Raw genomic sequence first — 17,724 nt, forward strand, 5'->3', positions numbered from 1 at the left:
TGGGCGTAAGGAATGAAAGAGGAATCTGCCTGGTAGAATTTCACAGCAGTCATAGCTAACACTTGGTTTAAGAATCATGAAAGAGGGCTGTATATGTGGAAGAGGCCTGAATACACTGGAAGATTTCAGGTAGATTATATAATGGTAAGATAGAGATTTAGGAACCAGGTTTTAAATTGTAAGACATTTCCAGGGGCAGATGCGGATTCATTGGTCATGAACTGTATATTAAAACTGAAGAAACTGCAAAAAGATATGAATTTAAGGAGATAAACTGAAAGAACCACAGGTTGTAGAGAGTTTCGGAGAGAGCATTCGGGAACTACTGACAAATACAAGGGAAAGAAATACAGCAGAAGAAGAATGGGTAGCTTTGAGAGATGAAATAGTGAAGGCAGCAGAGGTTCAAGTGGGTAAAAAGACAAGAGCAAGTAGAAATCCTTGGGTAACAGAAGAGGTATTGAATTTAATTGATGAAAGGAGAAAATATAAAAATGCAGTAAACGAAGCAGGTGAAAAGGAATACAAACGTCTCAAAAATGAGATCGATAGGAAGTGCAAAATGACTAGGCAGGGATGGCTCGAGGGCAAATATAAGAATGTAGAGGCATATATCACTTGGTGTAAGAGAGAGACTGCCTACAGGAAAATGAAAGAGACCTTTGCAGAAAGGAGAACCACCTGTATGAATATCAAGAGCTCAGATGGAAAACCAGTCCTAAGCAAAGAAGGGAAAGCAGAAAGGTGGAAGGAGCGTATAGAGTGAAAGGATAATTAAATCAAGACCCTACGCTGTCGACAGGCGTTGATATACATCAACGGGGACAGTTGAAAATGTGTGCTCCGACCGGGACTCAAACCCGGGAGCCCCTGCTTACATGGCAGACGCTCTATCCATCTGAGCCACCGAGGCACAGCAGATAGTGCAACTGCAGGGATTTATCCCTTGCATGCTCCCTGTGAGACCCACATTCCCAACTTAATGTCCCCGTTGATGTATATCAATGCCTGTCGACAGCGTAGGGTCTCGATTTAATCATCATTTCATTCTAGAGTGCTGCATGGTCACCGTTGGTATCTGTTCTTTCAGACATGTCCGAAAGAACAGATACCATCTTCATGTAGTTAACCGGCCATTGACCTCCCTCTTCTGTGCGGATGCACACGTACTGCCCGAACTCTTACAGGACTCAGTAAGATTGTCTACCACGAGTAATGAGTGTAATGGGCAGGAGCACTACGAATGTAGTGTGTGGAAATTAAGCTTGGAATGTGGGTCTCACAGGGAGCATGCGGAGGGATAAATCCCTGCAGTCACACTATCCTCTGTGCCCTTGGTGGCTCAGATGGATAGAGCATCTGCCATGTAAGCAGGGGATCCCGGGTTCGAGTTCCGGTTGGGGCACACATTTTCAACTGTCTCCATTGATGTATATCAATGCCTGTTGACAGTGTAGGGTCTTGATTTAATTATTATTTCATTCTAGAGTGGTGCATGGTCACCGAAGGTATCTGTTCTTTCTGATATGTCCGAAAGAACAGACACCATCTTCATAGAGTATATAGAGGGTCTATACAAGGGTGATGTAGTTGAGGGCAACATTATGGAAACAGAAGAGGATGTAGATGAAGATGAAATAGGAGATATGATACTGGGTGTAGAATTAATAAAGCACCGAAAGACCCACTTCAAGAAAAGGTCCCAGGAGTAGACAACATTCCATCACGACAAAACTCTATCATCTGGTGATCAAGATCTATGAGACAGGCAAAATACCCTCAGACTTCAAGAGGAATATAATAATTCCAATCTCCAAGAATGCAGGTGTCAACAGGTGTGAAAATTATTGAAATATCAGTTTAATAAGTCATGCCTGCAAAAAACTAATACGAATTCTTTACAGATGAATGGAAAACTGGCAGAAGATGGCCTTGGGGAAGATCAGTTTGGATTCCATAGAAATGCTGGAACATGTGAGGCAATACTGACCCTACGACTTATCTTAGAAGATAGATTAAGGAAAGGCAAACCTATGTTTCTAGCATTTGTAGCATTAGACAAAGCTTTTGAAAATGTTGACTGGAATACTCTATTTCAAATTATTAGGGTGGCAGGGGTAAAATACAGGGAGTCAAAGGCTATTTTTAATTTGTACAGAAATCAAACTGCAGTTGTAAGAGTCGAGGGGCATGAAAGGGAAGCAGTGGTTGAAAAGGGAGTAAGACAGGGTTGTAGCTTATCTCCGTGTCATTCAATCTGTATATTGAGCAAGCAGTAAAGGAAACAAAAGAAAAACTTGAAGTAGGAATTATAATCCATGGAGAAGAAATAAAAACTTTGAGGTTTGCTGATGACATTGTAATTCTGTCAGAGACAGCTAAGGACCTGGAAGAGCAGCTGAACAGAATGGACAGTGTCTTGAAAGGAGGATATAAGATAAACACCAACAAAAGTGAAATGAGGATAATGGAATCTAGTCGAATTAAATCAGGCGATGCTGAGGGTATTAGATTACGAAATGAGACACTTAAAGCAGTAGATGAGTTTGGCTATTTGTGGAGCAAATTAACTGATGATGGTCGAAGTAGGGAGGATATAAAATGTAGGCTTACAATGGCAAGGAAATTGTTTCTGAAGAAGTGAAATTTGTTAACATTGAGTATATATTTAAGTGTCAGGAAGTCTTTTCTGAAAGTATTTGTATGGAATGTAGCCATGTTTGGAAGTGAAACACCGACAATAAATAGTTTGGACAGGAAGAGAACAGAAGCTTTCAAATTGCGGTGCTACAGAAGAATGCTTTAGATAACATGGGTAGATCACTTAACTAATGAGGAGGTACTGAATAGAGTTGGGGAGAAGAGGACTTTGTGGCACAACCTGACTAAAAGAAGGGATTGGTTGATAGGACACATTCTGGGGCATCAAGGGATCACCAATTTATTACTGAAGGGAAGCATGGAGGGTAAAAATCATAGAAGGAGACCAAGAAATGGATACACAAAGCAGAGTCAGAAGGATGTAGGTTGAGGCAGTTATTCCGAGAGGAAGAGGCTTGCACAGGATAGGGAAGCATGGAGAGCTGCATCAAACCAGTCTCTGGACTGAAGATCACAACTACAACAATGATACAAAGAGTGTAGAGGATAATATTTTCAATATAGAATCTTATAAACAAGCATTTAGAGCATTTTGAGCTCCCAGCAGGAAGTCTTCTGATCTACCAAGTATGATCTTGTGGGGAATTCTTCTGTGATGTGTCTGATAGTCAGTGGGTCTCCGGAATAACAAAATGGAGTGGTTGCTTACCAGACGTGTGTGTAAAAAAAAAAAAAAATTAAAAAAAAATGCACATCTGCCGTGTTAGGTTCTAGTTCTCTTCATCATAAACCATGTTTTGTGTGGGCAAGTCAAGTCCTGGTGTTTTTGGGTGATACATGGCATATTATAGCCTTGTCGTCCAGTACATTCTTGAGTCTACAGAACTTTCAGTGACACTTGCTGTTACTTTTAGTGATCATCTAGACTCGAGTCAGCTATGGTTTCCATCACTGACATTCTCACGGATTGGTAGGTTTTTACCATTCATGATCTTATTGTACTATTTGTGAGAGCGTCTATGTGTTGTAAATGAAAGTATGGAATGTGGCTTAGTACTGGCAACCATTCTGTAGTCTTTGATTTAATAACACTAGCAATCATTTTCATGGTGTTATTTAGTTGGACATCTATCTTTTGTGTATACGGGCTGTTTGGCAAAACTGGACCACAATAATCAGTGGTTGAGAAGACAAGACTCAGAGCAGAAGAACGTTTGGTGAATGCAGTGCTTCCTAGATTGTACCATGAAGTTTTCGAATGATGTTCCTCATTTTCAATATTTCAACTGTTTTTGTCAGATGCTCTCTGAAATATAGAGTTCTACCACAGGCTATACCAAGACATTTTATGTTTTACCGTGAATAAGTATAGCATTTTGACACTGCATGATCTTCCAGCATGTTTATTATTTAGGGGGAAACAAGAAACCTATGTTTTGGTGGTGTTGGCTGGAGTCTCCATTTGTGGAAGTACTTTCCAACTTCAACTTCACTGAAGTTCTCGAGTCAACATAACCAAATTTCCTTGATTTTGTTTTTGTCATGCCTGTAGTGTACAAGCTGAAGAAAAGGATAGAATAGCTTATCCCTGTGATAAACCATTTTTTAACTTTGTTGGGGAGCTGATGTTGGATTCCATGACTACTTGGAACAGCTCATTGTTGGTTATGTAAGCGATTGGTTTGTAAGGAACTGTATGAAGAAGCTTGTATATCATGTCTTCTCTCCTCACTGTATCATAGACTGCCGATAAGTCAATGAATGCAGCTGCGGTTTTAAGTTTTCTTTGAAATTATGCCTAAATGTACATGGTGAGTTACAGAACTAAACTGTGCAGCGTTGTTTTGGCTGGAAGCCTGCTTGTTTGACAGAGATTGCTTCGAGTAATCTTGTACTTATTCTACTATGATAAACTGTTCTAGTAGCTTTTAAGTCACAGATACCAGCCTACTGTTCTGCAACTCTTAGTCTTAGCTGGTTTGCCAGGTTTTAATACAGCAATCATCTTCAGGTATTTCAAATCTTGTGGGACATTGCTGATTTGCATAATGTCTCTGAAGAAATGAGACACTCACACTTTTGAGTATTTCTCACTGCTAGTTAGGAATTTCGGATGGACATTGTCAAGTCATGGTGCTTTAGCTGGCTTAACATTTTTAAGTGCTGTTGAGTTTTCTTCACAAGTAAAGCGACAGGATTGGTTGGCTTCTGTGGCTTTTGCTTTTAGGGTTTTGAGTTCTAATTTCACCTTGACTCTGTTGTGTTTGGTGTTCTGGGTGTCGCTACTAGATGTGAAGGAATGGCATTCCGACTAACTGTTGTCTCATTTCTTCATGTGGGGGGGGGGGGGGGGGGGGGGGCTGCGTCCTCCTTTCCATAACGAGGTCCATGCTTGTCAGAAAATTTAGGCTTTCTACTGTTTCCACCCACTTTCAATGTCTAGTTGCATCTAAACTGTGTAGTTGTTCATCTGCTATTTCTTGATCACCATTTTTGAGAAAGTTTTGGTACAACTCCTCACTGTTTTTGGACCAGCCAGGTATCTATTGCTTTTGGTAGTCTTCTGGAGTACATTATTTGGCAGACTGAATTATGGTGGTGGCAAATCTTTTGTAAATGAACACATGCATGGAATCACAGACAAACAATGCAAAGGCTAGTCTGCTGCAGTGTCCAAAAACATATTCTATGCTCAAACATTATAATATTTTTTGGGGGAAAATAAGCTTCTCTCAAAGAATTGGTATGAATTAGAAAAACACACTCATGTGAACAGTTTGCTTTAATTCTACACTACACAGGGTGTCACACCTAACTTGGCCACCTCATATATTTCTGAAATGAAACAAAATGTGAAACATGCAATTGGTCAGTGATGCACCTTGTGACGAAGCAAGATGGAATATTTTTACTTCCCCTCTTGTTTTGCTATCTGCCTCCTTAAAATTCAATTTTTCACTTTTAACTAATTACCACTAACATACGTGAGTATAATCTGTATTTTCATGAAAGACAAAGGTTGGTCCTCAGTTTTAAAAGAATACGCCATCAAATCTAATTTTTTGGTTAGTTTTATGTATCTAATTGATTTTGTAATTTATTTCAACTATTCCTAGTTAGTATCTTTTGTTACAGGGTGAAATCAGTAACTGTTCTGTAACTTAAATTCTACTGTTGATGTATAAGCAAATATAAATTCTGTACTAATTATAAACATTTGCAGGAACAACTAACTGTATTCTTAAAGGATCTATTTGGCTCTATTCTAAAACACATTAGCAGAGCCAGCCCTTAATTAATTCCAAAGTAATTAACAGTTTTGTCAGAAGTATTGTTTGCATAATGATATTTGTTAATTTCATCATTTAAACAAATAATTGGGCTTAAACCTTTTAATAGAAGAAACTGTTAAAAAGAACAAAATTTTGATGTATTCAGTTAATTTAATGAGTTCAGTTTTAATTGTAACTTCTGTAAATTATACTTCGAACAATTTGTAGTTTCAGCACCAATTATTGTGAGGATATATAAGGACCCGATTTTTGGTACGGAGACAGTCAGTCCATGGCCGAGTTTCAGACGAGGAACCTGTATTAGTTAGATCAACAACAATGCAACAAATTAACTGTAAAATAAGTGTTAGACCAATAGGCCGTGTGTTAAAACAATGACAGTGTCTGTTCCATACCTTAGTATTCTAAGAGAACAGTGAACTGTGTGGTTGGGTTTTTACTGCTAATAGATGTTTAACAGTAAACTATTGTAGCAGTATGTGGATGTTTGCCTGCAACCTATTAATGAGGCTCTATACGTGAAATAGAAGTGTTTCTATGTGATAATTTCGTCTGATCAGTAACGAGAGTTAAGTCTGCCCTAGCATAAGGATTTGTTACTGTGGAGTGTTTTTCAGTAGAGACAGTTTTGCATTGGATAAGCAGAACAGGTATTTATTTATTACATAATGAAATAATAATAAAATAATGAATAAAGTTAGGGTCTTAAAGGTTAAGGAGTCTGTCTCTGCAGTAGGGATATTTTTTGAGGATGCACTCCACTAGTTAACTAAGTGAGAAAGGTAAGTAAAATAGTGGAGCTGACAGTCATGATTAATGCAAAAGATAACTGTATACAAACAAATGTGGGATAACTGTATTGAGGATCTATTTGTGAACTAGGCAACAATGAGTACTGTGTAAATTGTGCAATTCATGACATTGCAGTTGGGAATGAGAGATTAACAGAAAGAGCAATATTTACACGTCATATAATGCTGCATTATCGAATATATACATTATCTGAAAAATTCTATTTGTGTCCTGAGGAATTATGAGCTTAAAGTGGTAATAATGGAACAAAGAACAATAAGTTTGCTGATTAACTGGTAACAGTGGTGCTAAACTGATGTGAGTATTCTGACAGGTCAACTATCTGGTAGCATTTAATGATTTTGTGAGGATTTAATTTCCTGGTTGAATGAGAGTAGTGCTCAGAGTTGAGTAGAGAAGTGGACCGACGATTTGGTACAACTTCCGTCCCAATAATTTTGACTTGAATAGTAATTAAGTTTTTCATAACATAATGATTAGCAAATCTATGCTAATGCACATGTTGAGTTTTTAATAGAGGCAAAGCACATATTTTATACACTAAGGTGATATTTTGCAAATGGGAAAGAAACAAGTCTTTCAAACTTAACCAGTTTCAGACAGTTATGACATAGAGTAATTTTTTGTAGTGTAATGTGCACTTGATTTAAAAATTTTTCTGGTCCACACTTTTCGTACTATAGTTAAATTTAGTGCTAATTATTGTAATGTTATGAGAACTATGTATTTATTTATGATGTAGTGATATATCATTTGCCATTAGTGTTAAACCATTTTTTTATACTTATGTTAGAAGTAAAAGTAAGTGTACTAAAGTAGGGTATTTTGTCTAATTTTTTTCATATACTGTGGCAGAGGAGAACCACACCCAAGGGAACTGATAGCTGTGCATTTCCTTACTAAAGTGCACGTCATTTATGACAGCGGCCAAGTTTAGGTTCGTTCTGCGCATCTTGTGTCACAAAACACAGTCTGCCAATGAACAGAGAACAACGTTGCCAGAGCTCAACTGCAGTGCAGAGCACGGATGAGTGTCTTCAGTTTTAGAAACGTTCAGTCATAAATAAAGTAATTGAACAAAACTAATGTCTTGATAGCAGACTTTCTATAAAAGAAAACTTGGAAAAAGCATTCTTTATACCAATTGCTTCATATTCTATTAATTCATTAAACCAAACAAGCAATAACTATACAGGCGATAGCAAGGAAATTCATTTTCACTAACCGCTTTTTCGCAATAAAGAACAGTGGTAATTGTTTATTTCCTATTGTACTTCGACGAAACGTAATTCATAGTCATACCAACAGTGTTTGTCGGTATTTTGCGTGATCCCTTAAAGTCCTCCAGGTCTTCTGTTGAATGACGAGCTATGTTAGTGCAATGGTTAAGGTGTTTAGCTGCTAAGCAAAAGATTCTGAGTTCAAACCTTGTTCGATACTAAATATTTTCTTTATTTAAAAACAATATCGAAGTGTCTTACTTCATGAATTTTATTCGTTTGAATGTAATTTTTTGAAATTTCTAGTGGCAACTAAAATTGATCATACGGAAAGTATATGCTGTGGACTTTTACCCCTGCAAACTCTTCAAAATTTCGTGCAATGGTTTACTACATTTAATGCTGCACAATAACTGCGTTGAACACCGAAACAAAATTAAGTCATTTATGGGGAGAAGGTATCAGTCAAGAAGATGCGTAAAAATCAAATTTTTGGGCCAAATAGTTTTTGTGAAATTGAATGATAAGTGTGTCAAAGCAGTCGGAACACCATGTGTCTGCACAGGCGAGCAGTGCAGTAATGACAAAATCGCGCACAGCGTGGAATGCGGGGAGCACGTCTCTGTAGCAGCGAAAGGGTTAATGCGGCCACGGTGACTTTGCTGCATAAACTGCGCGCTCCCCCCGAAACGTAAGTTTGTTAACTATACTATACTATGGCGCTGCTTCTCTTGGCGCATGCAACTGGCAACGCAGCAGTCTCCCGCATCTGTGTGGGCATGCGCGAGCCGCCAAGATAAAAGAATTGAACTATAACTGCCACTTGGACCTAGTGAAGGTGTGACAACTTGGTGAGAAAAAGTGTAAAAGCTCATTAAAAGTGTGAAACTGCTTGTGAAAAATACTAAACATTGAGCAAGTGAAATTTTCTGTCAAAAAAGAGAAGAAGAAGAAGAAGAAGAAGAAGAAGAAGGAGAAGGAGAAGGAGAGAGAGAGAGAGAGAGAGAGAGAGAGAGAGAGAGAACTGCAATGTGCAGCTTAATTTAACTTGTTTCTTACCTGTGAGGATTAAATTTTTGTTAAGCAAGACAGGACTTGTATAAAATGATATGTATCAAGAAATGTAATCTTTGCTTACCCAAAAAGGACATCACTTATGATGAAGATACAAAATTTTTGTTAAAAGTATAACTTGTGGATATGTTGTGCAAATGTGGAATACATTGTACGTAAATATTTTATATGGGGATTTTGTTGTAGAAGAAAATGTTAAATAGAACAAACTTTTTGATGTATTCAGTTAATTTAATGAGTTAAGTTTTAATTGTAATTTCTGTAAATTAAACTTTGAACACCTATTATTGTGAGGATATATACGGGCCCGATTTCTGGTCCCATGGCTGAGTTTCAGAAAAGGAGCCTGCATTGGTTAGATCAACAACAATGCATCCACTTAAATGTGAAATAGTTGTTACACCAATAGGCTGTGTGTTAAAACAATGACAGTGTCTGTTCCATATGTACCTTATTATTCTAAGAAAAGAGTGAACTGTGTGGTTGGGCTTTTACTGCTCGTAGATGTTTAACAGTAAACTATTGTAGCAGTATGTGGATGTTCGCCTGCAACCTATTAATAAGGCTTATCGAAAGTTAAACAATAGGAGCACTGGCTATATATATAACTGTGTATCATTGGGAGGGTTGTGAACAGTGAAAGTAAACAACTGTGAAACTCAACTGTGCACCTGTTGGCTACATTATTTACAATAGCCAGTGTCAATTACAAACCCCATTTTTCAGTCAGTATAGCAACACAGTACGTCAACACTGATGAGAATAAACAAAGAAATAAAGCAGGCAAACGTCACAACCTATGCCAGGGACTCACTTAACAGGTAGGAATGCTTATCACTTTCAACACAAAAAATGATTTTTTCTAAGGAAATGAAAACTAGAGGTACAATTAGTGACAGCAGACTTGTTTTCACTGTTCTAAATCTCATACCATCTCGAATACACAGACTTCTAAAAATGGCAATGACGCCACAGTTTCTGTCATAATACACAGAGCAAGGGTTGCCTGCTGCAGGCTTTAAGACAGTGTAAGCCACCAACATTATGGCATTACAGTGAAAACTGTGGCACCATTTCCATTATTTAAAGCCAAAGTATTTCAGAACATATACTGTTTAGAACAGTGAGACCAAGTCTGCCACCACTAATTGTACCTCAAGTTTTAATTTTGGTAGAAAAAACAAACATGTGCCTTAAAAAAAAGAGAAAAACCAACAACTTTGTATTGAAAGTGATGTTTGTTTACTTGTAGCGATTCTACATTGCTGTACATTGTGAGAGTCCCTGAAGTAGGGGCATCCCTGGTCAACTGCATTTTCCGCATTTTGTTTCAGTTTGGAAATACCTGAGGTGGCAAAGTTAGGTGGGACAACCAGTATATGACAAACAGTAGATGTAGTAGTTAAAATAGGTAGATTCTATGCAGCTTCATGTTTTTGCAGTGCATTAACTGATCAATTAAATTTTGGGTGTGCAGCCACATAAACTTTATTTCTTCTCCTAATATTTTGGTCGTATACTTTTCAGCCATCTTCAGAGTGAGGTGACAACTGAAGCTACAGCAGTTACGTCACACATTTCAACCAGCGGACTGTGCTACTGTGCATGCAGCCCCACATACACAAGCACCAGAGACTTTGAATGGTGGCAAAGAAGTATGCAGAGACTGAATCTGGGGTTACGTGGTCAATCTATGCTGGGGTATCATTGTATCATTATGAGCTGCATTGTTCTGACATTTTTGTGAGTTTATTAACGAAAGTGCCGGATTCCATGGAAACCCCCAAAGACATCACCACAGCACAGTTCATAATCATTCATCAATATCCAAGCATGGACCAATCATTTAATAACAGATTAAGTTTAGGCATATTTCTTTACCACCAATCAATGTCAGTATGTATTGTTTATATACCTGCAGTAGCAGGTGCAATGGTGCAGTCTGTGGGTTTAAATGGACAGAGAGAGAGCTGTGGCATTGGTCTGTCAGCTCACTTTGAAGATGGCTGAAAGGTATAAGGCAGAAATTCAGGAGATGAAACAGGGTTTATGTAGCTGAATGCCCGAAATTTAACGGATCAGGTAGATTCTGTCCTCTTACATTTCTGAAAGGTCTTCAACATAGTACCACAATATTTACTAATAATCAAAATACTAATATGAAGTATCTCCACAGACATATATAATTTGCTCAATGGTTTTTAAAATAATAAAAACCACTACATTACTACGGACAAATAATGTTCAACAGAAACATAAGTAATGTCTGGTATGTCCTAATGGAGCATAATAGGATTTCTAATATTCTCATGATACAGAACTGATTTGTGCGACAGGATCAGCAACAACATCAGATCGTTTGTTGGTGATGCTGTTGTCTGCATGACAGCTTAGTGATTGGCCAATTGTAAAGGAATACAAAAGACATGAAAAAATTCACTTTGTTTAATGAATAGCAACTACCTTTATTAGTGACGCATGCAATATAATACCCACAACTAAGACAAAGGACCCAACAGCGTCTGATAACATGATTAGTAGTAAACATCTGGGGATGTTACATCATTTTATATATTTAAGAGTAATACTATGGAGTATTGTGAAATAGGATGAATAAGTAAAATCAGTAACACTAAGGCAAATGGAAAACTGTGGTCTGTTGGAACGGTTCGAGAAAGTGCAGTGTATCTGCTGGAGACATTATATACAAGACGCTAGTGCATCGAATTCTTGAGCATTCTGCCAGTATTTGAAGTCCTTATCAAGTAACACATGATAGCAAACACTGAATAAACTCAGAAGTGCGCCAATAGATTCGTAACAGGTAATTACAGCCCATATAAAAATTTACTATACATGATGGGTGAATCTTTGAAAGAAAGGCGACATTGTTCTTGTGAGACCTTTTTGAGTATATTCTGAGAACAAGTACTAGAAGAAGCATTAGAGGAAGGCTGTGTGACAGTTCTGCAGCAGCCATTATACATATCACATAGGGATAATGAGAATGGGATACAGGGAGATTATGGCACATACAGAGCAGACAGATAACCATTTCTCCCTTTGTTCAATACAAGAATGGAATAGAACAGAAAATTGTTAATACTGGAATGAAGTCTCCTCCATGGTGCACTGCACAATGGCTTGTTGATTATGTATTTAGGTGTAAAATATTAAGTTCACTATAGAACAAAAAAGGACAATGTTCACCATTTCTGGAAGTACTAACTTCCTGGAGGTATTCAGTTGATTGGAAACCCACCCACATTGAAATCTATCTGCAAGCATCCACCTGCCATCATCTTTCTCATACTTCGAATATTCTAAGAAGTGTGGCGTGTAGGATCTTCTAGAATTTAGTGCTCAGAGAAGCTGTGAAAATTTGACTGACAAAAACTTAGTCAGCTCAGTCCAGCACAACAAGTTTCTTTGAACAAAGTTTGGAATCTGTTCCTGTTGTATTTTTGATCTCAGAGGAGTTGAAGGCTCAAGTGTTGATCTAATAACAATCTGGCACCAGCTAATAGTTTAAATGGCAAACCCAAAAGACTTGTGCACACAGTGCAGTTGCAAATTATATTTTTCCACTACATTTGATTCGTTCAGCATGCATGATAGCTTCCATTGGCAGACCAAAACTTTACAGTGGGGCTGTGAGTAAAGCCTGGGTAGCTCAGAAAGTAAGAGCAATGCTCATGGAATGCACGGGTTTGTGTTCCAGCCTGCAACACAATCTTAATCTATCAAAGTTTCAAAACAACGAATTCCACTACAAACTAAAAAAGTAATAGCCAAAAGTAACACCAACCAACCAAAACTTTTCCTCTAAGTCTCTGAACACTAAAACAAAGTTGTATGTACTCATTGCTCCACCCCATTAGTTGGTTGACAACTTGCAAAATGATCAACAATTGCAAGAAACCATCTGACATGTTAAGAAACATTTCAACAGTCATAATTTCCAAAAAGGTGCAAGTATGTGAAATAAGAAAAATACTCCTTATTTACTATTTATATATGTTTTCCCTTTCTCTAAACGAGTAAGAAGGCATACATTTTTTGAACAAACTTTTTTTCCCATAACTTGTTTGGGATGTGAGTTCATGTTCAGATGGTGGTATACATTTCTTGTGAAACTGACATATTTTGCACGCAGTACCAAAAGGCATTACATATTCAGTATCATTTTAAAAGAGAATGCTCTGTCTTCATTCGAAATGTGCTAACTGCACTAGTAATGTGAAATCTGAAGAGAGCTTAGGTACTAAACTACTTAAAAAAAAAAAATTGATTGTCCGACAAAACTATGCTTTGTTCCAGTGTTTTCTCATCACTGAAGTTCCATACAGTCATAGAGTTCTGAAGCAAAAAAGAATATTGTAACTTTTATGTTGTCTAGTATATGATGTTCACCTCACTTCTCATGCTATGTCATGAAATTTGACATGTTAAGCAGCATGTAACTTCCTACTAACACAGTGCTTCTGTACCTGTGGAAGGAGAACACCTCTGTCGGGAGAATGCCAGGCGACAATTTGGCCCAGCACGCGGTCGCGGTTATTGCGCCAGTAGGTGAGCATTCGGCCCACTTCTAGGACACGCTGGGCTCCTTTCCAGTCACCAGTCAGAACGTGTTCGGCAAATTTCCCCATGAAGTCCCGTGACAAAGGATTGCCAACACGTGCTGATGCTCCACCTTTGTGAGGCAACTTCATAAACCTGTAACATGCACAGAGTTAGTTCAGACAAAATTACAAAAATGGAGGGGGGAGGGAGAATGATAAATCTCATCAAATAACTGTAACTGTAACACTGTGTTTGTTTGTAAAGACATTGTATTGTATACTAATATGAAGTTTATCATTCTGTATTTCAGTAATGCAAAATGATAAACTTCTTATTAGTGTGCAGTACAATTTTGTTCCAAACAAAGTAGTGGCCAATGGCCTTATCACAGTGGTAACACCAGTTCCCATCAGATCACCAAAGTGCTGTTGGGCTTGGCTTGCACTTGAATAGGTGGCCAACCAATCTGCCTTGTGGTGTGGGTGGGCAGGATGCACTTAGCCCTTGTTAGGCAAATTGAGGAGCTACATGATTTGAGGATTAGTGCCTTCCATCACAAAAACTGACAATGGCCGGGACAGCAGTGTGCTGACCATATGCCTGTCCATATTCGCATCCAGTGACACCAGTCAGTTGAAGATGATACGGCAGCTGGCCAGTCCCATTGGGCCTTCGAGGCCTGTTCAGACAGAGTTTAATTTAGTTTAGTTTAGTATTTAAGTAATGATTAGTAGTGATGAATAATGAATATTTTGGTTACTCACATGTACATTGGAGGGAACTATATGATTACATTTACGTCTAAGGCCATGGATTGAAAACAGACGTGATAGTCCAAACCTAGTCTCCACAACGAAATTACTAGTACCACAGCTGTGACAGATATTGGAAGAAAATAAAAATTTAATACCCAAGTTGCTGGTCCTATCCTCCATCAGTATGTTGACACTACATAAACCAAAATTTTACTCTAGGCACTTGAACAAGAAAATGGGATATTGACACATAACTGGCACTGATTCAGAAAAATCATTTTTGTGAAACACACCCAGCATTACTTGCACAAAATAATGAGCGATACCAGCAGGGGATCTAAGCTGTTTGCATGTTCCTAGATTTGGAGCAGGTTTTATTACACCATTCCTCACAAGCATCTCGTTCCGGCATAACCGCAAGCACCGGCATGAAGATGATGAATGCAAGAGTAGAGAAGGCAGTAAGCTGACGTCAGCCAATGGTGTTCCTATTAGGACTGCACCACGACAGGAGCGGCCTCTACCTGACGAGAAGGTAAGTGCTGCTTCTGCCAGCCTCAGCCGGAGAGTAGAAGATGGACACTAACAGAGAGGCCTAAATGAGCAGTGATATTAATGACAGCAGTGACATATGAGTGAGTGTGAATGCTTACATGGACATTGTATATAGTGAAGGACATTGACAGTTTGCATGTCGCCCATCATTTGCGACAACTCATTATAAAACCAAAGTTAAGTATTGTCAATCTTATTTATTGTAATAAAAACCATTAATGAGATTTGCTTGAATTGCTGTATAGCTACCTGAGAAAGCAGCACCCTTTACGCACCCTATAAGCGACGAGTGGGCAGGGTGTCACAAATCTTCTAATTAAATTACAAACATATGGAATATCATCTCAGCTACACAACTGGATTATGAATTTCTCAGAAAGGTCACAGTATTCTGAGATTAACAGGATCTCATCCAGTGAAAATGACATTATATCTTTCATTCCCGAGGAAGTGTGACAGAGCCTTTGCTATTACGGGTACACATTAATGATTTAGGAGACAATATGAGCAACCCTCTTAGCCTGCTTTCAGATGACACTATTGTTTACCATCTAGTGAAGTCAACAGAAGATCCAAATGAAAACCAAATTATTTATACAAGATGTATGAATGTTCCAGACAGTGGCAAATGACCTTAGACAATAAAAAGTGAGAATCCTCCCATATGAAAACTAAGACTGAGTTTCTGTCACATGATAAATGACACAATTTTATATACAGTAGATACAACTAAATATTTAGGAATTGCAGTTGGGAACAACTTAAATTGAAATGATATTACGGACCATGTTGTTGGGAAAGTGAATAAAAGACTGCCTTTTATTGGCACAACACTTGGAAGATGCAACAAAACCACTCAAGAAACTGCATACATTATGCTTGTTCGTCCTCTTCTAGAGTACTGTTGCACAGTATGGGATCACTACCATATAGGATTGACACAAGACAATGGAAAAAGTTCACAGAACAGCAGTTTGTTTTGTGTTATCGTAAAATATATGTGCGTCACTAATATGAGAACCAAGTTGGGGTGGCAATAATTGAAACAAAGGCTTTCTTCATTGCAGCACAATATTATCCTGAATATCGAACAAGATATTTCTCCACCACATGCACAATACTTTGTTGGCTCATATTTACAAAAAGAGGAATTAGAATTATGGTGAAATTATAGTAATCAGAGTTTTCACAAAAATATTTAGGTGTTAATTTTTTCCATGCGCTAACCAACAGCTGACAGTAGATATAGTTTGCTGTAGCATCTTGCTCCCTCTTCAAAACATTTAGGTGTGAACTGCAGAATAATTATATCGATGTAGTTGAAAAATCCTTAAAATAAGATACTGACCAGTGTCCTTCCACTTCAATTCCTGTCCACACTCCAGTGCCATGATACCATTCTGGTGGACAACTTTTGCCATCTTCGTGCCCTTTACATACTGCAGAGTGCTCAGTTTCTTCACTTTCATCTTCTTTCAATGGGATAGGCATGTCTTCGGTTATTGACGTCTAGTAAAAAGCAGTTCAAATAATCAACAGAAATTGTATGAATAGCAGGCTCACTATGTTTAAAAAATCAGTGTGAATAAGGTAACAATGTTTCAAATAGCACACAAAACTCAAGTAAGAAGCTGCTCACCACAAAGAGGAGGCACTGGGTTGCAGATAAGCAAAATGAAAAAGATTGATAGAAATATTGCAGCTTTGAGACAAAGGCCAACAACTGACAAAACCATGGCTACTGTCTCTGGGCGCCATGACCTGGCCACAGGCTTTGTCATCTGGAGACAATGGTCTGTGTGTGTGTGTGTGTGTGTGTGTGTGTGTGTGTGTGTGTACTTTCTACTTCTGAAGAAGGACTTTGAAGTCTGAAATATTTCTATCATTCTTTCTCATTGTGCCTGTTGTGACTCAATGCCTTCTCTTTGTTGTGACTAGCATTCTCTCCTTTTCATATTGTTATTCCATCGTGGACTTTCTGTTGTTTGATTTTGCCTATTGGCTTCTCTTCCATCTCACAACCCTGTGCTGTTTTTCTTTGTTACTATTTTCTATTGCTTTACATTACTCAGAGTCTGTCCCTTTTTTCTCTGCTTTCCACCAATGTTAAAGTTCTTCTCTTGGCAATAAATAAAAGAGATAATAAATAGCAATTTATAAGGAAAGATAGAGAGGAATTTAAAACAATAAGCCCAATGTCGAGTGTGAGAACATAATTTAAAAGCAAGCACCCCAAATTTTAAACTGAATGACATGGTGCTAGTAAAAGTCTTTCATCCTAGCTCACAATTAAACAAGGAAACAAGCAAGATTTTCCATCTTTATGAAGGTATGTACAAAATTGTAGGAATTCCACATCTAAATAATATAGACATGATCAAAATATGTGTGTCCTATTAACACACCTCACATAAATTCACGTCCTGTGTGAATTAAGATGATTCACACTTATCAGGAGGAACAAAACTGGTGTTCTGTGAAACGGAGCATGGAATGTCAGATCCCTTAATCGGGCAGGTAGATTACAAAATTTAAAAAGGCAAATGCACAGATTAAAGTCAGACATAGTGGGAATTGGTGAAGTTTGGTGGCAGGAGGAACAAGACTTTTGGTCAGGTGAATACAGGGTTATAAATACAAAATCAAATGGGGGGTAATGCAGGAGTAGGCTTAATAATGAATAAAAAAATCACAGTGCAGGTAAGCTACTACAAACAGCATAGTGAACGCATTATTGTAGCCAAGATAGACACAAAGCCCACGTTTACCACAGTAGTACAAGTATATATGCCAACTAGCTCCACAGATGATGAAGAGATTGAAGAAATGTATGGTGAGATAACAGAA

The 17,724-nt window shown here is 38.0% G+C and overlaps 1 protein-coding gene across 1 annotated transcript in view; it reads right to left on the reverse strand.

The window, feature by feature from the left end:
• Positions 1-17,724, reverse strand: part of LOC126473927 (DNA polymerase subunit gamma-1, mitochondrial) — a 152,826-nt gene that overhangs the window by 49,590 nt on the left and 85,512 nt on the right. The window contains 2 exon segments of the mRNA XM_050101285.1: positions 13,492-13,720; positions 16,226-16,386. Coding sequence (XP_049957242.1) covers positions 13,492-13,720; positions 16,226-16,386 — 390 coding nt within the window.

This window comes from Schistocerca serialis, chromosome 4 (genome assembly GCF_023864345.2).
Source record: "Schistocerca serialis cubense isolate TAMUIC-IGC-003099 chromosome 4, iqSchSeri2.2, whole genome shotgun sequence".
Classification (NCBI taxonomy): domain Eukaryota; kingdom Metazoa; phylum Arthropoda; class Insecta; order Orthoptera; family Acrididae; genus Schistocerca; species Schistocerca serialis.